The 25327-nt window shown below is 36.2% G+C and overlaps 1 protein-coding gene across 6 annotated transcripts in view; it reads right to left on the minus strand.

Annotated features, from left to right (window-relative positions):
* The window catches only part of Cdh8 (cadherin 8), a 380097-nt gene that overhangs the window by 7965 nt on the left and 346805 nt on the right, over positions 1–25327 (minus strand). For 2 of the 6 annotated variants that reach the window (XM_069992443.1, XM_069992444.1), the window contains exons 11-12: positions 20413–20664; positions 15849–17942 (exon numbers count right to left, since the gene is read on the minus strand). In XM_069992443.1, coding sequence (XP_069848544.1) covers positions 17449–17942; positions 20413–20664 — 746 coding nt within the window. In that variant the 3' untranslated portion in view covers positions 15849–17448. Of the gene's footprint in view, positions 1–9892; positions 11483–15848; positions 17943–20412; positions 20665–25327 lie in introns of those variants that run through there. The other 4 variants (XR_011366007.1, XM_069992447.1, XM_069992446.1 and 1 more) reach the window with 4 other exon arrangements.

The raw sequence follows: 25327 nt of genomic DNA on the forward strand, positions 1-25327 counted from the left end.
CTCCAAGCTAAGAGATACTGTCTCGACACCTTCATCACCCATTCTTTCTTTTTATCTACTTGGTTTGGTTTAATGTACTTTGTTCAATCCAGTCTACTTCCCTATGTGTTTGAAATGGTCACCAAAGGCAAATTCGATCTGCATCTCACTAAATCATTCAGCTCATTTCGCCAGGCAAACAACCCTTTGAGCCTTGTCTCCCTTGGCCCCCACTACATCAATTTCTGAGAGTTTCCTTGTAGCCATCTACATTCATTTTCAAACCGTTCTCCTGTCTTCTCTTTAACTGTATCTTAGTTTAGTAACTGAGCTATCTTTTATCCTCTTAATTACTATGTTATTTCACTAAACAGTACACATCCACATAGCATCCACATCCACACAGGTTATCAGGTCATACCTAATTTGATTTCCCTCCCTCCCTCCCTCCCTTCCCTCCTTCCTTCCTTCCTTCCCTCCTTTCATCCTTCCTTCCTCCCTTCCTTCCTTCCTTCCTCCCTCCCTCCCTCCCTTCTTTCTTTCCTCCCTCTCTCTCTCCCTCCCTCCCTCCTTCCTTTCCTTTCTTCCTTCTATCTTTCTTTCTGTCTCTCTCTGTCTTTGTCTTTGTTTTTGTGTTTTTTTTTTAGTTTCTCTTTCTCTGTTGTCTTTCTGTGTCTCTCTCTTTTTCTGGCATTTCCACTCCATTTATTTCTTCCCTATCAATGCCATCATGCATCGTACCAGCAAGATGTTAGTTCTTATATTGAATATTAGTCACAGTAATCTACAATGTCTATGAAATTTTCCACTGTTCATCTCTCCATCGTCCAATCCAATTTTATGTAATACAACATTGCTATTCCCTACTTTTCAACTTCTTTCTTTCTTTATTGAGATACTGGGGATTGAACTCAGGGCCTTGATTTGCTAAGTAATTACTCTGCCACTTGAACCACATCTTTTTTCTTTCAGAGAGTGTGTGCGTGTGTGTGTGTGTGTGTGTGTGTGTGTGTTGATATTCTCAAACTTTGATTCATGCTGGTTTTGAACTATGATCTCACTACCTCCAACTCCTGAGTACCTGGGATTATAAGAATTTGCCACTACTCTCAGCCTCTTCCTTTTACTTTCAAAATAGTCAAGGTCTTTTCAACTTTGAGATAGACTACCTTTTAATCCCTGTTTCTCTTCTTATTTCTCTTCTGACCTGGTTAACATGTTTCTTGTCCTTTAAATGTTAGCTTAAATGCCATTTTTTTCTTATGTGCAGAATTACTGGCTACCTCTGTGAAGTCAGGCTCCCTAATTATTTTCTTTTATAGATTCACAAAATTTTTCTTCATAACACTTCAGGACTCTCCACTTATTTCAGTGTTTCTATGTGACTTAGGGGAACAAAACCCCACATTTCTCTTGGAAATGACAGATTACAAGATCTCCTCTGATTTCTTCCCCAAACTAACCCAGTTCCACACCACGCTGTATTGAAGCTTGGCCATGCCTCCACTATTCTGCCTTTGCTACATAGGAAACCCTTACACAATATATAATTTGGGCTCTTTAACATGTATGTTTAGATTTGTTGACACCTACCACTCTGTTAGATCCAGGAAGGCAGGGAGTATGCTATGTTTATTTGCAGTTGTGTATTTAGAATTCAGTATAATTTCTGCAGATGTGGGTACTCAATAAGCTTTGGGCTGTGGAGCAAATAAATACATGACAGGTGTCTGTTGAAAAAGACTGGATTACTTTTTCTTTTTTTTTAAATCTGTTTTTACTTTTTTGCTGGGTAGAGAGCTATTTAAACTTTTCCAGAGTCAGGTGCGTAAGGGAGAGAGTAATTTTACATACCTTGGTGCTAAATTTCCTTGCATGAATGAGAATTTGATATCTTTTATAACATAATGTCATTGGCTGAGGTACGTGCCTTTTTCCATCTTAGCAGGTGTGTTCACAAAAATACCATTTCTTTCCAGTTGTTGGGACCAGCAGAGGCCCATGGTCTCTAGAAACCATGAGTTCTGTTAGTTATGGACTATGTCATAAGCATCAGAAGTATGGGAAAAGTCTGCAAGTTGCACTTTAAGTTGAATTTTGGGGCTATAATGGTGAATTTTGTCAAAATATAATGTACAAGATAAAGGATAAGTCAGATTATCTTGGCAATCTTGTTGCTTAACATGCTTGCCTTGTAGATGTAGTGAAATCATGGCAAAAAGTGACCAGAGCCCCACTTCACCACCCCCCTTTTAAAAAAAAAACAGGAAATGAGAAAAATCTGATTTTTCTGGAGTAGAGCAAAACACACGTGACAAATGCTGTGAAAAATTAGAGCATGTTGTGATCCTATTTGAATGAAGGACTTTGCAGAACTCACTTGTATGGCAGAAGTGGTTTGAGTCCCTTGCAGAAATCCTTTGGATGCAAGTGAGTGGGATCTCCCAGAAGTATCTCATGAGGGTGAGCCACCCATGGAATATAAATCGCTGACCTTGATATCAGGTGAAAACATGATTTGTATGTAGGTATTTTAGTTTCTAATCCCAAATCCTTAATCTATACCATGATCTTAAAAAATAGCACATATTTTGTTGATATAGCATACAAGCTAATGAAAATAGCATCCCGAGTGTCTGATCTATTAACAGTTCAACTCTTTTTACTTTCAGTGAGATCCCATCAGATAAAATGGGACAATTACCTGCTTTGCCATATTCTTCCTCTTTACACTGAAAATACAACTTCAGCTTTCTTTCTGGTTTTGGTAACCATTTATGTTCATTATTTAGTCAGGATTAAGAATATATATATTAAAATTATGAAATCACTAAACCATCTTCTCATCTCTTATCTGTGATGTTATACTTTTCCTCCCTGAACATTGCCTCACACCTATTCTTGTCTTGTTTTTGATTTTCAGTCCCAATAGAAGCCAATAGAACTCTTCCTATCTAAGGATGTAATCCAGAAGGTCAGTCAGCAAATTGAACATGACAGTCACTCAGTTCTAAGCTTTTCAGAATTGAAAGACTGCATTTCCATATCCAAAGAATCAGTCATGAAAAAGCCAGTGATTTTATTCAAAGAAGTGTTTCAGCCAGTCTTGGAGGTGGAAGAAGAATCAAATTTGAGGTGCAAAGCATGACATTAGAGAAGACTGGTCAGAAGAGAATCAGCCAAAAAGCTAGCTTCCAAAGAAAGTAGTCAGGAGAAAAGTAGACTTGGAACAATTTCAGAGTGGAATCTGAGTAGAACCTTCCTTTGTCAACATAGTCATGCTGAAATCATTCATGGTTACAAGGAACTCTGGCGTTTAAAGCAACTATTCATATATCCCTAATTTTGAATCACTTACCATTGTCTCTATTTAGTTGATTGGAAGATTACTTTTTCAAGATTTGACTTTAGTGATGGGTTTGAGACATGCACTGTAAGACATTGTTTTGATGATCTGACACATAAGATCTTTGTCCAGTCATGAAGCTCTCTCATGAAACAATTTATAGACATCATCATCACTCTCCCAGAAGCACATTTGGGAAATTGTTTATAATTCTTTATATTACAAAGAGTGTGCACCATCTTTATCCACTCTCAATTCTGGATTAAAAAGCAATCATTATGATGTATGATTGCAAAACCTTCCCTGAGCTATGAAGTTAACAGCACTGTTTTCTGTCTTCATTGATGCATAATATTTTCACATGCCAATGTAGAAAAAATTTGAGCCTAACCTAGACTGTTACATTGTGAAATGTTATATATTCAGCAGGAGCCTTTTTGGAATATTCCCAAAGAGGAAAGAATAGCATGACATGAACATGACACCCCTACTCTGAACAATGATAAAACTGATCATGAATTCCTGCAAGTTTCCAGGTCAGTCATATATACTCATGAGAACAACTTCCCAAAGGCCTGCATTCTTACAGATGGTCTTTCTCACTTCGTAGACAACATGTTATAGAACAAAAGTTCTGTGTCCTTGTATGGAGAAATTATGCTTTTTCATATTGTCTTTACCCTATTTAGACATTTTCAAATCAATTTCATACTTTTCTGGCAGAGTTTCTTGGTCATATTTAAATGTGAAGTTTTTCTAGCTAGTTTAAATCTTCTTTCATCTCAAAAGCATGAACATTTAAGATGATTTATTTATACGTAACGTAGTCTGTTCTGTTCGTCAAGTTTTACTAGAGTGGCTGACTAAGGCATGCTGACTCATATCTGATCTCGGTGCCACACAGCCATTACAGTGCCATTTACAGTTTCTACCATCGTTCCCAGTGCCTTTAAATGTTGTCATATACAGTAGGTCACAGAGCTTCATTATCTCCATGTGTTAAATTCTTCCCTCCAATTAGCTCTGTGTGAGAAAAGTCTGTGACTTATCTTACTGTTTAACTAGTGATTACATTCCTCACAGAAATATGAGTATTGCAGATGCCAAGCAAATATAGGAGGATAGCCTTAAGATAGACCACCCCAAGAGGAAGGAAAATGGATCTGATTACCCTATCTACTTTCGCTGCTCTCTCTCTCTCTCTCTCTCCCCCCTGCCTCCCTGCCCCCTCCCTCCCCCCTGAATCCTTCCCCCTCCCTTTCTCTCTCTCTCTCTCTTTCTCTGTCCTTGCCTCCTCTCTCTCTCTCTCTCTCTCTCTCTCTCTCTCTCTCTCTCTCTCTCTCTCTCTCTCTCTCTCTCTCTCTCTCTCTCCCTGCCCCTCTCTCCCTCTCTTTGTGTGCCAGTCAGGGCCTGAGTACTGCTCCTGAGCTTTTATGCTCAAGGCAAGCCCTCTACCAATGGAGCCACAGCTCCACTTTAGGCTTTGTTCTGGTTAACCGGAGATAAGAGTTGTATGAACTTTCCTGCCTGGGCTGGCTTTGAACCTCGACGCTCAGATCTCACCTTTCTGAGTCAGGAGGAATGCAGGCATGAGCCATCACCAGTGCCCTGCTCCTATCTACCTCTTCAAAAGACCTGTTTGAGCTTGGTAATATTCAGGAGTCTGAACCATGGTTCAAAGCCAGCCTGGGCAGGAAAGTCCATGAGACTCTTATTTCTAATTAATTACTAAAAGGGCAGAAGTGGAGCAGTGGCTCAAGTGGTGGGGCATTAGCTTTGACCACAAAAGCTCAGAGAGAGCACTTAAGCCCTCAAGCCCTAAGACAGACAGACAGACAGACACGCGCGTGCGCGCGCGCGCACACACACACACACACACACACACACACACACACACACACACATCCTGTTCATCAACTGATTCCAATAACATGGCTTAAAATATACTTTGTTTCTAGCACATTTAAAACAAATTGTTTAAATAGGGATACCGGTGGACCCATTGCAACAATGAGATGTACAAGACATTATGTTGAAAACAAACTTCACAACTTTGGGGGGGGGGTTGGGGGGGAAGATGGGGGGGGGCGGGGGGAGGATGGGAAGGACTGCGAAGGGAAAACAAAAGAGGAGGCTACAATGCTTGATAAGAAATGTACACATTATCTTGCCCATGTAATTGTAACCCCTCTGTACAGTATTTTCACAATTAAAAATGCACTAATTGAAGAGGAAATTGTTTCTGTTTTCAGTTTTAAAAATGTAAGTATTTGCCTTTGAAAAAAGACTGATATAAATAAAATAAAATAATTTTTATTGCAATAGGATTTCTAAAAGTTTACTGTGTGGGAATGTTGATTATGACCTGTAAGAGGGCTTAGGGAGTTGTCTGGGCATTTCACCAAATTTGAAGTATAAGGGAAAATCTCCACCTTTTACTCAGATTACTTATCAAAATCACCTGGATTCCTGCTTCTCTGCCCATATATATCATCTCAGGAAAGAGTTTCTGTCTTAGTTGGGTTCTTCGCCATATACGACCTGTCATGAATCTTTTTCATGATTCTTTCCTTTCCACCAAAAATGAAGTTCATATCATGTACCATTTACTGTTTATCTAAGCATATTTTATATCACTTGTTCTATTTTGACTTTTAGTTGTACTTCTATTTTGGGTTGTAGGGGTCAATAGCTGAGCCTTTTCTTTCTTAACATGAGCAACATTAATTGAGTAAAACACTGACATGGATATGTCTTTACCTAATGTGGTAGTTACTATGTCTTAAGTTTCATTCCCTTTTTTACATATATTTCCTTTGAAAATATTTGTAAGATGGAACTGTGTTGGCTTCTGCAGATTTATCTTATTATTTCCAAAAGACCCAGAGTAAGCACTTATAACTTATTCAGTGAAGATGATAAGTATTTGTTCTTCTACTCATTCATTGAGTCCCTTCCACAACTCATGTAGAAAAGAGTACAGTAAGTACTATTGTATATGTTCACCTATGGATCCATACAACAGTTTGTATACTAATACAACTTTCTTAGGTCATAAGAGATGAAGCATGAAACACACTTCCTTTCATCATTTTTAAGGCATCTCATAAATTTAGTGACAGCTTATGATTTTTAAATGCAAACAAGGTTGGATTCTTCACTCATGTAATTGAGTCTGCTTCTGTACCACCACCAAGAATTTCATGCACTTTGGTGGTTTTCATTTTGTGCTTTTGGTTGTTTTGGTAATTTACATTTTTACCAATTAGTAGTATGTATTTACTTCCTATTAGTGTGAAGAACACTTATTCTTCTTCTGTACCTTACTACTAGTTTTTAACAAAAAATGGAACTCAATAAAAATGAAATAACATTTGGAAATAAAGGAATTGGTCACAATTTCAGTTTATAAGTATGATTGTAGTAAAGTGGGAAATGTAGGTGCATTGTGAGGAATTAGCATCCTTAGTACTTTAACTGATTTCTCTTTTAAACAATTTATTATCATTAAGTAGTCATACAGAGGGGTTTCATTTGAACATGTCTGTTTATGAGTACAATACACCTTGATCTATATCACCTCATTCATAATTCTCCCCCATTGCTCCCAACCCCAACCCTCCCTTCTAATTCCCTGGTTCCATTTAAAAATACATACATAAAATAGTATGACTGCCTTTGCTTGCCCTTCTTCATTTGAACTTTCATCAATGACTTATAATTGAGATTTAAGTGCTATTTTCAATAATTTGTTCACCAAAATGTCAAAATGTCTATGCTTCTGGAGATATTGTATATAAATAAGAATGTATGCTCTACCTTCTCACACACCTCAAAAGCTTTGTGCTATTTCATGTCCAGTGACTGTAGTCAGGACTTCCTCCATTATACTGAACCAAAGCTATAACTACAGCATTTCTTTAAAAAAAAAATTTTTTTTTTGCAAGTCCTGGGGCTTGAACTCAGGGCCTGAGCACTGTCCCTGAGCTTCTTTTGCTCAAGGCTAGCACTCTACCACTTGTTCCATAGCTCCATTTCCAGCTTTTTCTGTTTATGTGATACTGAGGAATCGAACCGAGGGATTCATACATGCTAAGTAAACACTACTACTTAGCCACATTCCCAGATGTTTTAAAAATCTTATAATAAAGGAATATGCTCAATAATTTTATTAATAATTTTACCTGATATAGAATTTGAGTAGACTGACATCATTAAATTAAAAATGTTTCCTTCTATGTTTATTTCCTTGTTTCCAGATGCCTTTTTAATCTCAAATTCTTTATTTTTAAATGCATATTTTGAAACATTCATATATGGTCTTTGTCTTTGATAGTCAATGAATATTCTAGATTATATTTACATTTCCAGGAATAGGTGTTACTTATTAATATCCTATTGGATAGCCTGATTTTCTATAAAGCAATGAGATGGCTTTAATTTTCTGGTCTTTGTTTCCAGGTTTTAAGGTACACAGTACATGTTCTGTTGATGCAGTAAGTATTTATGGCCAACTGATTTTCACCTGTGACATTATCTTTGTCTATGTATAACCCTTACCATAAGGATCTGTATTGTAGAGCCCAATCAATATCATGAAACATTTAGGATAAAACACAATCATATGATTAAAAGTGTTTATGAATAAGTCTCAAATAATCATATGAGACTAGTTACTTTCAAACCAAGAAAAAGAGTATTACTGTCTTGCACCAAGCGTCATGGTATGTAGTATTATGGTGTATAGCAAAATAAATAACCAATTTGCTGCATCTTTTGGGATTAGTATTTTACATAAGAATTTCTTAGTCTTATTTCACAAAAGACTTATATATCTAGACTGTTCTAACTGCATTTTTATGCAACCAATATTTATTAAGTGCCTAAATCATCACCTTTCAGAGAACCATATGCACTTTATCAGAAAGTGGCAATAAACAAATAAAACTTTTTGTTTAACAGTGTTTTTCCTAGATGCTCAAAACTCATAGCTAAACCATAAAGACCAACCATATTTTTTTCCTTTGAGGATTAGTATTCAGTCCAAAGAGAATAGATTTATTTCAAGAATGCTTCCTGGGCATGACATATTTATATATAATGCTACATGTGCATTTTTCTTGCTTTGTGTAAGTATAGATAAATGTTTCAGGATTTCACTTCCTCCTTTCCATTAAGAAATATTTCCAGTTATGCATCCATCTCACATTAGCCACTAACTGTAACCTCTTTCTGTTTTTCATTTCTAGATACCTAAAATTATAAAGCAATCAGTCTGACTGAAGAATTGTTCTTAATGCTAATCAAATGTCTTGTGAATTATATTTGACCCAAGTATTTACGTACAGAAGAATCAAAATCAATGTGGTAATGCATTCAAGATTGTCCCTGAGATGGTTAATTTTATGCGTCAACCTGACTGAGCCATTTAGTGAATAGATTAAACATTATTTATGGCTATTCTTGTAAGCATGATTCAGAACCACACCAGGATTTGAGTGGGTAGATTCAGTGAAATACATTTCTTCTGTGATGTAGTAGGCATTAATGAATTCTTTGAGGACCTACAAAAGGGAAAAGAAGAACTTGAACCCTTTTAGTCTTTTGTCTTTGCCTAGCTATTTCATTTTCTCATGTTTTAAGATTAGGATTCTTAGGATACTTGACTCTTCTGATCCTCAGATCTATAGACTCAGACTGTACTATACCCTGTTTTGTGTTTGTTTTGTTCCCACCCAACCTCCAGGACTCTCACTCACCGAAAGCAGATTGTGGGAGTCATAATGAGTTCAGTTCTCACTAAATCTCACTCTCTGCCACCCTATGTACTGCTGTGTTCTATGTATACACACATAAAAAAGTATATAAATATATACAATTGGTTTTGTTTCTCTGCCAAATCTTAATTCCTACAGTCTTAAAACATCATTTACAACTTTCTATAGGATAACCATTTCAGCATTTTACTGTGGTGAATCATTATAGAAGTAGGGTGCAGGGTATAAATTTGATGTTACTTAATCACTGTCTTCTCAATTTTTGTAAAGGTTCCACTAATCTCTTAGTGGTGCAAATTAAAAATAAAGTCTGGGAGTCCTCCTTAAAATCCATCTTTCCTTCATTTCACACACCAAATATATCAATAGAGATTATGAATTTTATATCCAAATATATGCATGAGTTCTCTTTCTTTTGTCTGCATTACCAACGCAATTTCTTCCTTGGGCTAAAGTATTGACCTCTGGTCTGGATGCCTTGCTTTCATTCTGGTGTCCTGTAGCCTTATTTTCATGTAGGATTTAAAGTGATCTTTATCAACTATAATCCAATTGTGTCATTCAAATGCTTTTATATCCTCTCAAGTTCTTTCTTTCCCTTCCCTCCCTCTCTCTCTCCCCCTCTTCTCTCTCTCTCCTTTCTTTTTTTCTTTCTCCCTTTCTTCCTTCCTTCCTTCCTTCCTCCCTCCCTCCTTCTCTTTCTCTTTCTTTCTTTCTTTCTTTTTTCTTTCTTTCTTTCTTTCTTTCTCTCCTTCCCTCTCTCCTTCCCTCCCTCTTTCCTTCCCTCCCTCTCTCTCTTTCTTTCTTTCTTTCTTTTTTTCTTTCTTTCTTTTTCTCTCCTTCTCTCTTTCTTTTTGTAATGGTTCTAGGCCTTGAACTCTCCCTGAGCTTCTGTGCTCAAAGCTAATGCTCTACCACTTGAGCTACAGCTCAACTATGGCTTGTTGTTATTGCTGTTATTGGTTAATTGGAGATGAAAGTACCATAGACTTTCCTGCCCAGGCTGGCTTTGAAACTTGATCGGCAGATCTCAGCCTCCCCATTAGCCAGTAGTACAGGCATGAGGCACATGGCTCAATCACTTCTTTTCTATCAAGCGAACTGGAATACCTAATACTGAAAAGCAAGGATCTGAATATTGCAGCCTCTCCTCTGCCCTCTACATCTTTTTGCAAAATGTCTTTCTCCGCTATTATCTGGTAGTCATTTGAATTTACTAAATATGCATTGGTTTAGTACATGGAACAAAACAACAAACATGTCTAACTTTGCTCTTGTTTGCTTTTATCATGAACAATGGCATTCAAATATCACTCAGTCTACTCCATGTAAATAATTTAGAATTTTATGCATCCATTTTATTTTTTATCCTATTATCTGCTGTTAGTCTAATTTCTTCCCATTTTCCAGTTTACACGATTTTTCTTTTACTCTGTGCTGATTCTTGCTCTATTCCCAGGATCTACATTAGTAGACTACCCTCAGTACATGTTTGCTAAATAAATAAAGTTTGAAAATTGTCACATGGAGAATTACACATTTTGAAAGTCTGTAGCAGTACAGCCTATCGAGAAACATCCCATCCCAACATCACTACATGGTCAGGTTCCTAGAACATACCCTGGCTTTAATCTCTTACACTACTAAGATAACAGCCAAATAGTCATTATAATACCGCTCTATCAAGATACCATGCCTTGGTGCATCTGATAGTCGTCTCCGTTTTTCTTAGAATACTGTAAACTCTTCTCTTTCATGTAGCCAAATCTCGTGTTCAGTCGTGCATTGGCTTTTACAAATGATCCAATTATACATCAGGGTTTTGAGAGATGAGAAGCGTGTTTCACATATATTTTTTTCTTTCACACAAATTGAATTTTGTAGAAAAGAATATTGTTTCAGGGGTTAGGAAGGAATATTTAAAGTTTGTTTCCAATGTTCTTATTTGTAGCTCAAACACTGAGCCTACATAATCCATTCACCATATTCAACAGTCAGGCTTCACAAATATAGAATAGCTCTGAAGAGCAGCACTTGAGTTAAAGAACACCTAGAAACCGATTAGAGGAAGGTTTGGTTCATCAAGGGAAAGAATACGATAGAAACCAGAAATCATTTTCCAAGCTATGATCCGTAGAGCTTTGTGATCAGTAATACTTAGATAATACTTAAGAAAAAATCTTGCTCATATTTATGTAGTCATACAATAGCCCTGGAGACCTTTGCATGTGCAGAGAAGAGATGAAGGAATTAACATTTGCCTTTTGTGACCTCATATTTCATTGTGTGGTCCTGGCTTCTGAGTTCATTGAAGTCATTCTTCTCCATTTTCCTTATGCAGCATCCTGTGTTACTCCTCCTAGCAACCCTCTTCTGTAATCTGTGGATAATAATAGAGATAGCAATTATCTATTAGTAGGGACCCCTGCTAGACATAATACTTGTATTTAAGGTGAGAATCAGATGGTGACAGAAAACTTGAACTGGAAGAAGATTGCACACAGACACCAAAACCTTCAGCACATGCCCATTGGTTGACAACTAGAGGAAACTGTTGCAAATGAAAGAAAAGGAGTGCATGTACCAGAAACACAATTTCACAATTCTAGAACTTCTCAGGAGACCAAAGTTCAACTCTTATCTATATTAGACGTGTAATTTCCTAAAATTTTGTTTTTCTCACCCAGAAAACACATCACAATTTAGGCAACCTAAAACTTCCTCTGCGCATTCAAATTCTGGATCTTTCTGAAATGGCCAACATGTGTTATTATTCCTTGCAGGTTCTAGTTGTTATAATTTGTTCTCTTAGGTTGTTGTGCACTCATTGTTCAATTCTTATCTTAAAAAAATCTCTCCATGAAACTTCCTTAAGTCTTGCTATTGAAAGTTCTTTTTCTTCTCTGTACTTTCTAAATACTGTTTATGTTTTACTTTGTATTTATAGTTTCAAGCCTCATAAGTACAGATAGATTGACTAAACAAAAAAATCATGCAACTATAATCAGACTAACCTAAACCTAAATTGAGATTCAAATACTATTTAACCACAGGCAAAGAAAGTATCAACAATTAGTTTAGATGTAATGGATCAACTCCATTTTATAAATAAGGAAGCAGGTGGACAATGTCATTACATTTATTTTCTTCATATAACCCATGTACTAAATTCACATACTGGAAGATACACAGAAAAAGTAGTAGATAAAATTTTTGTCCACCAAAGCAGGGGGAATTTTTAATTTCATATCCCCTATAATATTAGGACCTGGTCCTAAACACTAGGACCAAAATACATTAAATATCAAGAGTATTTTGCTTAATGAATAAATGAATAAAATGATAAAAATTAAATGCCTAATAATACACATTAGCTTCTATAATTATAAAAACACCAATACCAATCAAACATTATATTCAATTCTATTTGGCCTACTAAGTAACATTGGAAGTAAAGGTATATTGAAAATGTAGAAATATAAAAATCTATAGTAAAACTATTTCCCATCAACTATATTCTGCAGTTATTTTCTCCATAAAATTGATACATAAACATCAAAATCCAGCTTCATCACACAAGGTATTTAATTTTTTTTGGGGGGGTCCACTTGTGGGGCCTGAACTCTGGGCCTGGGCGCTGTCCCTCAGCTCTTCAGCTCAAGGCTAGTGCTCTACCACTTGAGCCATAGCGCCACTTCCGGCTTTTTTCTTTTTGCTTATGTGGTGCTGAGGAATCGAACCCAGGGCCTCATGCATGCAAGGCAAGTGCTCTACCACTGAGCCACCTTCCCAGCCCAAGGTATTTAATTTTTATCCCAGTTATGTTCACAAATGAGAGCTCTGGATTTTAAATCCTTTCAACTCTCAATCCAATTGCTTTTAAATTCAAGGAGAGATTCAGGAAGACAAAAAGCCATCATTCCAGAATCTTGGCAGTCTATGAGTTTGTAAAATGAAAACAAATAAGTATCAATTATCTCTAGAAATTTAATTATGTGTGTACATTCACTTATGTCTTTGTTCATTGGTATGGCGTGTATGTTGACTGTGTGTCTATTGATCCATAAATGTGTGTATATTCTTTCCAATGTTGATATTCATGTTTAAATGGTGCATTTATACAGCCTTTATAGGATTGCCCACTGTTACCTTATCTTTTTGACTGGCAATGATGGAATTTCAGTCATGCTCAACCTTTCCGACAGTGCCAGAGATGGGATTTTTTTGAAATCTTATTACTGGTTGCACTGCCTTGATCTCAGATGGAACTTTCAATCAAAAAGGCAATCATAAGGTTATACATTCGTGAGATTCCCTGCGAAGCCAGTGATCGCATAATACAACTTGTTGGAAGGGACTACTTGCCTCCAGTCCTTATGGGGCTATAAAAAGTAATTGGCTACTTAGCTCTCAGCACCCGCTTTTCCTTCTCCAAAATACAGCAGAGCCCAGCACTCTGCTGTGTCTCAGTGTGGAATCCGGCTGCTCCTAGGAGATTTCTCAGTCTCATGCGGAGACTCGTCTTACTTTAAACATATGATTAAGCAAACTCTCTCAAAGACACATCTGACTATTTCTAAACATTCTTGCTTTACTGGTGAAGCCAGTGAGTCTATGTTTTCTTTTCTTTTATGTGTCCACGTCAATTTGCCCATTCATTTTCTTCTAAGACATACCGTAAGTTTCAGATTCTACAAATCGCAGTTCTGATTGAGAAAGGTAACACGTGTTAGTCATCTTGCTATAGATTATTTTTAAAAATTACAGTAACAGCATTCATAATATAAATTATAATGAAGAGCCTCTTATTTTCCCATGACATGTGATGTTGGAGGGTTGAGGGATGTCTTTGTAATTTGGTCTTGTCACATAATAGACAGCATTGAGATCGAATGGATCCCATGTGGTCTCCAATCACCAGAGATGACTCAGTTCCCTTGACAGGAGACACTCAGTTATGTGGTAGGCAGAGGAGGATAATTCTACTTCATTTGGCACTGAATTAACAGTTCTTTGCCATTAGGCAGAGAACCTTTCAAAGGATAGAAAAGGACTATTGTTTGGGATACACACAAACTCCTCAGACACAATGAAATGCCTATGGATCGAAGAAGTATTCTGTGTGAAAAATAACTCTCCATAGATGTGTGAGATTCATACTGATGTGTTAATGCAGGCAGAACAGGAAGCAATGCATGGCTACAAAATAATCTGTTTAATAAATTTAAAATGGTATTACTTAACATACTGAGGATTGAATGTGTGAAGTCCTCTTAAAGATTGGATCTCATTTAACTCTTTTGGTTGGAAAAGTTCTGGAAAGCCAATTGCTAAAATAAAAGCTTCAGCAAATTGGTGTGTGTGTGTGTGTGTGTGTGTGTGTGTGTGTGTGTGTGTGTGTGTGTGTGTGTGTGTGTGTGTGTGTGTGTGTGTGTGTGTGTGTGTGTGTGTGTTCAGAATTTTATGTTCAGGATGTTCTAAAGATATAGTTAATTAGTATAGTCATATTATGAGCTACAACCATAGCTATATAACTGAATTTACTCACTATTACAAAACTTGAAATTCACGTTAATTCATAAATTGGGAGTGAGGTGCCGGGAAAGGAAACTAGAAAATAGTTTCTCTATTCATTGTTTCTTCCTGGAGAATGTAAATTTTGTGGGAATATTTGGACAATTGGTACACAAGACAATATCTCCTTCCCCTCAAATCCTACAATGAGAGTTTATTATATTGATTTCCAGCATTCAAATATACAGAGTTTATGTTCCTAGAATAATAACTAGTTCTGTTAAATATGTTTGTTTTACCTACAGCACTGCAGTACAAATAAAATAGCAACAAGTCACTTGAACAAGATAAATCTCAAAAATATGTTTTTACCTTGCTTTAGAATATAGAAGATGTAATATCACTATTGATTACTACTGAAACCACTATTAATAATTCACATTCACCAAGAGCTTTTTAAAGATACTGTGTGCTAAACTGGGGAATGAGAAATTAGATTGGACCCTTTCTTCGACTTCATGGAAGTGTTTAGTAGCTGGTAGGATAAGCATAAAGCATCAATTGTTTTAAGACAATAAGCCTTAGATAAGAATTGGATGAGCCACTGTGTAGCTAAGAAACTCCTAGGACAGTCTGCAAACTTCCTTTCACAGAAAAGATGGGACCTCCAGTTTTCAAACCAAATTCATTTTTTTTCTGTATCAATCCCAAGCCTGTGACTTACAAGGCAGATAACTAGAACCTACTTTTGCCTAATGAGATATCTTGCTCTAATGGACATATTTCACTTGGGAGCCCTCTAGTAATGGAAGAGAATTTTGAGATCTAGACCATAGCCTTGGTCTCTCTTGTCAATTCTGGCTCTCTGGTTCCTTTATTTATTTTTAAAATTTTAGATCTGTAATCTTGTCTGAAGGCATTCCCTGCTCTTTCATTTACTTTCTTTTAGGGACCCCAGGAGACAGTTGGTCTACATTTGAGATATTGTGTCTATATTTTAGGGCTCTGTTGTATGCTTGCATGGTAGTCTTAGCAAGCTGTATCTCTTCTCTGATCATGATGACTATTACAAGTACAAGCAGTCATGGATATGAATTGGCTGAACGTTTTAGAATTAGAGCTGATAATTTTCATAATATGACTTGGTTTGGTTGGAAAAGAATGATGACAACAGAGGTATTTATAAAAATATATTTCACAAAGTAGGAAAACAATACAGGAGTTTCTCTGAATACAATACATGGAGTAAATAAACAATATTGCATTAAAGCAAAGTAGAAAATTAAAATGATCTGCATGTAATGCTTGAGTTTTATCATACATTTTCTACTCCGACATGGCAGCTTTGCATGACAAATTAAAAAGAATGCTCACATCTTCTACTTCTGTTCTTTTTCTCTTTTTTTTCCTTTCTTTTTATTTGTCTTTTGTAGTCTAAGATACTCTGTGTATCACCATGATTGGGGACAGAGATGCTAAAAACATAAGCAATAAAATTATGTACAAATTGGTTCCTGTTCTAAAAGAGTGGGGGAAACCCGAAACATGTTTATTGGGCAGGGATTTAGGTAAGTATCTAAAAGTCTAGAGTTTAAATATTCACAGGAGTCAATATACTTTCCGATGTTTGTGCTTGTAGTAAAAACACCAATTACTAGGAACAAAATAGAAAACAGTCTAAAAGTTTCTCTGGGAAAATGCGATTTCTGCCATTAACCAGTCACAATAACACTTTCTACTCTAAAGAGACTATAAGCTCTCCTTTTGATAATATTGCCTGCCATACTTATCTCATCAAAATGTACATGTATTAAACATTCATTGTATATATATATTCATATAAAACAATCTAAAGGATTATTAATGGATATCATTTACGCTTTTCCCATATAGTCCTTTAATCTATAGATTACCACCCTTAATAAATAAAAGCATTAATGAACATCGATAAAATATTTATTTTTGAAGATTAAACAAATAAATTCACGCGCTAGCCGTAAAACCATCTGTCTCTGATGTCGTTCACTGTGGGATACAGTTTATCTCTGTGTTCCCCTAAAGGAGGGATGAAGTGGGATGGAGCCAGGAGAAATTCTGCTTCTACAAAACAAGCCTGTTGGGATGGGATTTCTCTTTTCCCACCACTGACTTGACAAATCCCCCCACCCTGGAATGGATTACGAACATGTGAATATTTTAAGGCTCGACACAATATTTAAAGATGCTATTCAGTCTCTGGTGAGTGGGGCCCCAACAACTATGTACAATGTGTGGTCACCGTACCGTATAATCTAGGAGGCCTCCCCCAAACTCCCCAAAGTCATAATGTACAGCAGACCAAGTATTGCTTTAGCATTTGTGGTGAAGGGGGGAAAACAACCATTTGCATTCATTCATAAAAATTCTTGCAGCAGACACAAATCAGCAGCAGATTCCTTGCAGGTCCATTTTTGTTTTTGTTTTTGTTTTTCCTAAGAAAGCACCTTTTAATTTTGATTTCTTTTTCCTCTTTTTTAAAACCATTTCTCTAACGATTAGCAGGGAAGACAATCTTTGCCTGTGGTGGTCAAGTAAATATCAAATATCCAAAGACTTCTAGACACTCCATATACTTAAGTCACACTCCACAAGATCGATAACCTCCTAACATATACTTTTTTATTCTTATTCTTATTTTTTTTTGGTTCAACATTAAAATGTGGTTGAGTTTATAGATGATTGGTGCTAAACTTGCCTCTAAAAAAACAAATAGCCACATTGGTTGTATCTAAGGGGCGTGACCCTAGAATATTACAGAATGCTCAGTTCCATTGATTGATTTATGATCCACTGTCAAGTTTCTTTGTCACTTTCACCAACAGAGTAGAGTTCGCCCAGTCTCTTAAAGCGGGGACCCCAGTCACTGAGGTAGTCAAAATTCTGGTCTGAGTCTGATGTGGTGGACTCCAGGGAGCTCAGGGAGCCCGCCACAGACCCTCGGCCTTCATAGCCATAAATCTGAATGGAGTCGTAGGGCGGGGCTGTAGGGTCATTGTCTGCCTCATGAAGCCTTACATTTATAAATTCATCGACATCAACACCATTTGGAACTGGAGCAAGCCCTTGCCTTGGCATAAACTGCAAATCTGGTTTAATATCCTTACGGGGTAAAAATCCATTAATTCCATCTGGGTTTTGTAAAGTTGCAATGTCAAAAGCCTCTGTGTCCTCCTCCCCTCCTCCTTCGTCGTCGTAGCGAATGATGTTTTCTCGAACGTCTTCGTCATCTTTGATAATTAATGGCTCGTTTTTATGCCGCCTCAGTGTTACAAACAGCACCACGATGACTGCAGAGGAAAAAGAAATCTGATCACAATGAGCAAAATAATCACATAAACCTAAAGAACAGTTGGCCAAATATCATAGAAGAATTTATAAGGACCAGATGATGTATGTTCAAAGGAAAGCCAATGTAAAACCAAAAACCAAAAAAAATAATCTTAGGCATCCTTATCAGGGAATTAATCTAGCCTCTTTTGTGAAGAATAAACACTAAGGCTTCAGTAAATGTTATTCCAGATTACTTCTTTTTATTAAGTAATGATGGAATTGGCTCAAATAGATTTCCATTTACTGTTCATGAAAATTACATTTCACAGTAGTATAGCGCTAGACAGAAGATCACATAGATAATAACTCTTTGTACATAGTGAGTACATCACTTAATATTCTTTGGTGTAGGTCTATCATCTATATTTGTTTTTACTTTTTTTTTTGTTCTTGGTTTTGTTTTTTGGCTGGTCCTGGGGCTTGAACTCAGGGACTGGGCACTGTCCCAGTGCCTTTTTGAGTTCAAGGCTAGCATTCTATCACTTGAGCCACAGCATCACTTCTGCAATTTTCTGAGTGCTTTATTGGAGACAAGAGTTTCATGGATTTTTTCTGCCAGGCAGGCTTTGAACTGCCATCCTCAGATCGCTAGCTCCTGAGTAGCTAAGATTCAGGCAGACTTTTTTTTAAATCAGGAAATAGGTATGATGGTGCATATGGATAGTTCCAACTACTCAGGAGATAGAGGAAGGATATTTTATGTGAATTATAAGCTAAAAGGAAAAATATTGAAGCTATGTCTCAGATGGTAGAGTGCAAGGCCCTGAGTTCTTATAGAAAAGTTCAGTTTTAATCCCCAGTACTGGGGGAAAAGAAAAACAAAGAAACAAACAAGGAAAAGGAAGAGAAGGAGAAAGAGAACTAGATCTTACTTAGTCTGATTTGTGTTTTAGCATCTGAGTGTGTGTGTGTGTGTGTGTGTGTGTGTGTGTGTGTGTGTGTGTGTGTGTGTGTGTGTATGGTGTTCAGAATGGAACCCAGGACCTCAGCGAGCTGTTCAAACAATTTTGACTGAGGTCTATTTTACTTCACGTTTTTAGCAATTTTTTAAATTACTGATCAATTGAAAAATAGGTTTTTGTTTGCTACAGAACAAGTAAATATCAAAGTTTTATGGATAAGTGTTTTTTACTCTCATGTGACTTTATTTTCAAAGTGATATACAGAGGGGTTACAGTTACATAAGAGTAAATTTCTTTATATTGAATAAAGACTGGAACTTCTTTTTTTTTTTAAACCTGGAAAGTAGACCCAGTGCTGGGGAAAGGAAATGAACATTTGTAACCAACCAGGTTATCAAAATGAAACTTGAAATAATGGAGTAAAATTGTTAATGATGGAATACTTAAGCTCAAGGCAGATGTAACTGGTAGGACAGCAACTGATATCATCCTTAAAATGTTCTATTCTTCAGTGGATAAGAATCTTCAGAAATTGCCCTACCATCTTTTTATTTCTTTTTTCTTTTCAAAACATATTCTATGTATCCCAGACATACCTGTTTCTCTATTTTTTTTAAAGTTGGAATTATCTTTTTTTTTTTATTCTCTAAATTGTTCTGTCTCAGTCTCCATAGTGGTGATTACAGGAAATACCACCATGTCTGGTCTTCATCTTGTTTTCTGAATTGGGTTTCTTAGTGAAAGGAATATAGAATGTTCTCTCTCTGTCTCTCTGTCTCTCTGTCTCTGTCTGTCTCTCTGTCTCTCTGTCTCTCTCTCTGCCAGTACTGGGGCTTGAACTCAGAGGCCTGGGCACTGCCCCTGAGCTTCTTTTGCTTAAGGTTAACATGCTACCACTTGAGCCACAGTACCACTTCTGGCTTTTTCTTTATGTGCAACTGAGGAATCGAACCCAGGGCTTCATGAATGCAAGGCAAGCACTCTACCATTAAGCCACATTCCCAGCCCAGAATCTTGCTTATAATTTGAAATCATCACTTTAATTTTATGTTAATTAAAGTATCTGTGGCATCTAATTTCATTTTAAACAAAGCTTAGTTCTTTTTGTCTGCTTGTTTTCTCTTTATTTCACCAAACTCTAGAATCAAGAATCCAGTTTGTACAGTGTTAAGATGCAATAGTATTGGGGAAGTACTTTATGTGCATCATGTGAACTGGAGGTCTTCCTACATATTAGATGAGATGATAAGCACAAAAAATGCTTATTCTAGCTTCCACCGCTATGATGCTTTATTACCTTTTCCCACTTTTACCCTGATAATGAGATTGAAAGCTCTGTTTAATTGGATGACTACCAGTACAAACTTATCTCTTCACCTCCTATCAGTGACTACAATATATGGTTGAAGATAGATCGTCTTCAATAAAGTAATATTGTCTACCCTCCAGGTTGAAATTTACTATCCACTGACAGTCATTAAAGAGACAGAATGATGGTGATATAAGTTATGAAGAGATTACGTACCGAGCAGCAAAATGATACAGGCTAATATGGCAATTAAGGCTCCCATACTGAGTCCAATTGGAAGGACGTAAGCTTCCACATTACAAGACTGGACAACACCATCATTGCTGCAACCACAGACCCGGATCGTCAGGGTGCTAGTGCTGCTCAGTGGTGGATTCCCACTATCACTGATTACGATTGGTAAAAGATAAACTTCTTGCTTCTGCCGGTTGAATCCATTATGCTTTGCCAAAATACTCAGAGAATTATCTGGAAAAAGGGAAAATTACAATAAATTGTGTCACTTCAAGATGTCTGTCCAAACAACACTTGAGTTTTCTAAGTTTTAATTATACTTTGTAAATCCTCCGCAAACGTTAAGACAATCCCAGCAGCATGAGGCCAATTAGAATTTTCCTCTTTTTAACCTTTTCAGTTTTCAAATAGCATGAACCAAAATATCCACCTCATGATTGAATGAACAGAACACCATAATGAGCATGTGGAGTTTGACTTCTCCTTTTAAAAGCGAGGTATTTGTTGCAAAAGAAATAAACTTTCAAACTCCTTCTAGAACATGTACATTATTCCAAGTCCTTTTAGAAGACACACATTAATCCATGTCAGCATGAATCTTGAAGATTCCAATGTACATGGCAAAATCGACTCCTTAGAATTTCACCACATTGGATAGAAGTTCTGTATTGAAAGATCGACTGTATGGTAATAGAACATGCAAAATTATAAAGCTGTTGAATGCTGCAGCATCTAATAAGTGTCTTTTATGTCCTAGAGCATTCATAATAGGGAATATCAAAAACCTCCTTTACTGTCAATTGGAGGTGAGACATCAAACCTTTAAATTCCAAAGACTCGCTTGTACAACACTTTTTCACAAGAAAAAGGTGAAAAGTCACATATATATATATATACATATATATGTTTTATGTATCTATATCATCAGTTACATATATCTTTATAATTATAAATTATATGTAATTATATATATATGTATAATTATATAATTATATATGTATAACCATATATAATTATAAATTATATGTAATTATAATTACATATATATACATGTATGTTATCTGGAGCAATATTGAAAGATATTTTGTTAAGCAGTACTTAATGATACAACTTTGCTATGAAATTAATGCTGTCAGTGAGAGATGATTGATCCCATGTTGTTCTTGTGGCTCTCAAAATCTCACCCATAATAAAGTTTTTGTTGGTCAGTTATCCCCATCTCCTGAAAACTACCATCATTGAGTTCTTATTGTTTATCAATGTTTCTCATTCTGATTGATGAAAGACACTTGTTTACACATTATAGGGACATTGATTATCTCACATTGCCCTCCTACCTAAAAGCAAATAGAAAACCCAGCATCTGGTGGCTCCGGCCTATAATTCTAGCTACTCAAGGAGGCTGAATTCCAGAGGCATCCTGGGCAGAAACTCCACAAGGCTCTATCTCCAAAACATCCAGCACAAAGGTAGGTGGGAAGTGTGATTCATGTTATAGAGCACAAGCCAGTGAGCCAAGCAAGCAGACCATACAAGTATGAAGATCTGACTTCAAGCTCCAGAGCCATACACACACCCAAAATATATAATTTTGGTTACTAAGGTAATGTTATTTGGGCAAAATTATTATTTCAGTTGCATTGTTTTAGGTATCACCAAATATCCAGACTTCAAAATACTAGTCTACTTCATTGTTGAAAAGTAAAACAATGACTTCAAACCTTTGTTGTCAAATTTCTGGTTATCATTGATTTACTGATTTTCAAAATACTCAAATACATGGTCATAGATCCTTCTGAAGTGGCTTTGCTATGCTCAGTCTTACCATATTGGGGTAGTACACTGATATTTCCTGAAAATAATAGTCACTTACAAGTTAGATGTAAAAGATACAGTAAGTTTAAGATATAACAAACCTATAATGCAATGCTACTAGGCAATCAAATCGAAAAAGCACCCTGAGTCAACAATCATTTTTTCTAATATGCTTGGTTTTGTTTCATTACCCAATCATTTGCAGAGCAAAAAGATTTGTACTGCCTCATGGAAACAACAACTAGCAATCTTTATTGTCATGACTTAGAAGAAAATAATAATCAGTTAAAAGTAGGAGACATATCATAAAACAAGTCTCAGAATATAGTTTCAGAATTTGTGTGGTAAGTGTGAGCGTAGCTAATTGGTACAGATAACATGTGTGGATATTTTCATAGCTTAAAACTGAGGATGTGAATTTTTCTTCAAGATGCAATTAATTAAGTTACAATTAAGCTTTAGTCTTTTTAAATTTAAATTTTATTGTAAAAGTGATGTACAGAGGGGTTACAGTTACCTAAGTCATTCAATCAGTACAGTTCTTTTTGAACAGTGTTACCCCCTCGCTCATTTTCCCCCACTGTTTTGCCCCCCAACCTCCCTCCCCATAAAGTTGTAAAGTTCATTTCCAACATAGTGTCCAGTGAGTATAACTTGGATTTGTTTACCCTTCCTCCCACCATTTTTGTGATTCCCCTTCCCTTCTCTAAATCAGATAAAGTTATATATAAGATACAGAATACAGAAATAAATTAAAAAAAAAAAAACAGTGACATCAGGGAATAAAGCAAAGGGGGAAAAAGAAAAAAAAATCTGAGAACAGTACAATTTAAAAAAACCCCAGAACCTCTTGTTTCCATTTCTTGGAGCTCATTTTGATGAATATTATTTTATATGGCTGCATGCACATAGCTATTGAGCCATTGTGATCTCTGAGAATATCCTAAATATATGCCAGTTATTACAAATGAGGGAAACTATACAGCCTATGTTTTTTTTGGGTCTGGCTTACTTCACTTAATATAACTTTTTTCCAAATCCTTCCATTTCCTTACCAATGGGGTAATGCCATTCTTTCTGATGGAAGCATAGAATTCCGTTGTGTACATACATCACATTTTTTTTGATCCATTGAGGGGCATCTGGATTGATTCTGTATCTTAGCTACATAAAATAATGTTGTGGCAAACATGGTTGTGCTGGTGGCTTTAGTGCAGGATGGTTTGTAGTCATTTGGGTAAATGCCAACGAGTGGGATTTCTGGGTGATAGGTGAGCTCTATGTTTAGTCTTTTGAGGAACCACCATGCTGTTTTTAGCCTTTTTGGTTGAAATAATTAAAATAAAGAAGTATCATTACAGATATTCTTTAGTCTATAGTGATACTTTGAAACTGCAGCAGGAATGTAGGTTGTTTCTGGACAATGCCATCCCCTTCAATATTTAGTAAAGAATTTATACATCTAATACTTCTCTCTCATATTTCTTTATTAATGTTGGAGTGTGTACATGCTTTCCTATTTTGTATAAGGATATTAATGACTAAGTAAAGGGCATGTATGAGTCCTTCTTGCTAATTTTGACCTGCTCCAGGCAATACCAATTCCTGTTTGTCTGCTTAGATTTATATTTTATTGATATTTGCATGAATTATTGATTTACTTGAGTTTTTAAGTATAATGGATTTATTATTGTGCCAATCAAAAATCTTAAAATAGCTAGGCATGGTGGCTCAAGTTTGTTATTTTAGCTACTAGGGTGGTGAAAAGTTATGATTCAAGTACAGATAGGGGCATATAAAGTTACATTTGGATAATCTTATCAGATGAGCAGAAAAGCTCTAAAGCTAGGTACATATGACCATATAAGATGATGCTAAGCTAGCCTTAATTTCTTGAAATGGCTTGGCACTGTGACCTGTGCTTATGAGCACAATGACTTGGTGAAGCACAAATAGAAGCATCACAGTCTAGGCTAGCCCTGGAATAAAGCAAGACCCTACCTTGAAAATAATGAACCCCAAAAGGGGCTTGACTAGAGTGGCTCAAGTGATTATAACCCATTACAACAAACCAACAAATCAACTACCACACACACAAAAGCATAAGCTAACAGTTGTAGACAGTTGAAATTAATGCATTTGGAAAATTATAAAAAAAAGTTTCATATATCTCCTATAATGTTGCTTCTATACACAATTATCAATTGCTGTGCTTAGTGTTTTTAAACATAAACACTCTTAATTATATAAATGGTCCTTCATAAGCTAACTTCTTGCTTTATATTATCATGCAGAATTTATTTGTTTTTCCTATACTGGTAATGTATTTTCTCAAGGTGAATTGTGGTATAATTTATACCTCACCCAGTGAACCTCAATGATTAGCTTTTCACAACTCAAATTTTCTAAGTCTTCTATTTCAAAAATCTTCTATTTCAATAAACCCTCTTTTTTTTTTTTTTGCTTATGAAAATACCGCACAGAGAGGTTACAATTACATGGGCAAGGTAATGAGTACATTTCTTATCAAGCATTGTTGCCTCCTCCTTTGTTTCTCCTTCCCATCCCTTCCCATCCTTCCCACGCCGCACCCCCCAGCCAAAGTTGTAAAGTTTGTTTTTCGACATAACATCTTGTACATCTCATTGTTGCAATGGGTCCACCTGTATCTCTATTTAAACGATTTGTTTTTTCCCTTCCCCTCCACACATTATAGCAACATCAAATACAGTGAAAACAGGGGTTATACTGTGGGGGAGGGACATACAAAGCAACAAAGAAATCATCTAATAAATATATTAGAAACAATCGCAAGAAAGAAAAAAACATTTGAGTCCTTATCTTGGGGTTCATTTCGCCTAACATCAACTTATCTGACCGTTTCTACTTGTCAAAGAAACAACTGCCCAATAAATAAGTGGGCTAAAGACTTAAAGAGAAACTTCTCTGAAGAGGTAAGGAGGATGGCCAGTAGAGCTTCCTTTAATACTCGTTAGCTTTAGAAAAGATCTTGATATTTGTCAGGGAAATTTCTCTTATGTTCTCAGGTAGCATTTCTGATCTATTCTAGGTCATTTCCTCA

Source organism: Dipodomys merriami, unplaced genomic scaffold, assembly GCF_024711535.1.
Source record: "Dipodomys merriami isolate MVZ:Mamm:240054 unplaced genomic scaffold, mDipMer1.0.p SCAF_41, whole genome shotgun sequence".
NCBI lineage: Eukaryota > Metazoa > Chordata > Mammalia > Rodentia > Heteromyidae > Dipodomys > Dipodomys merriami.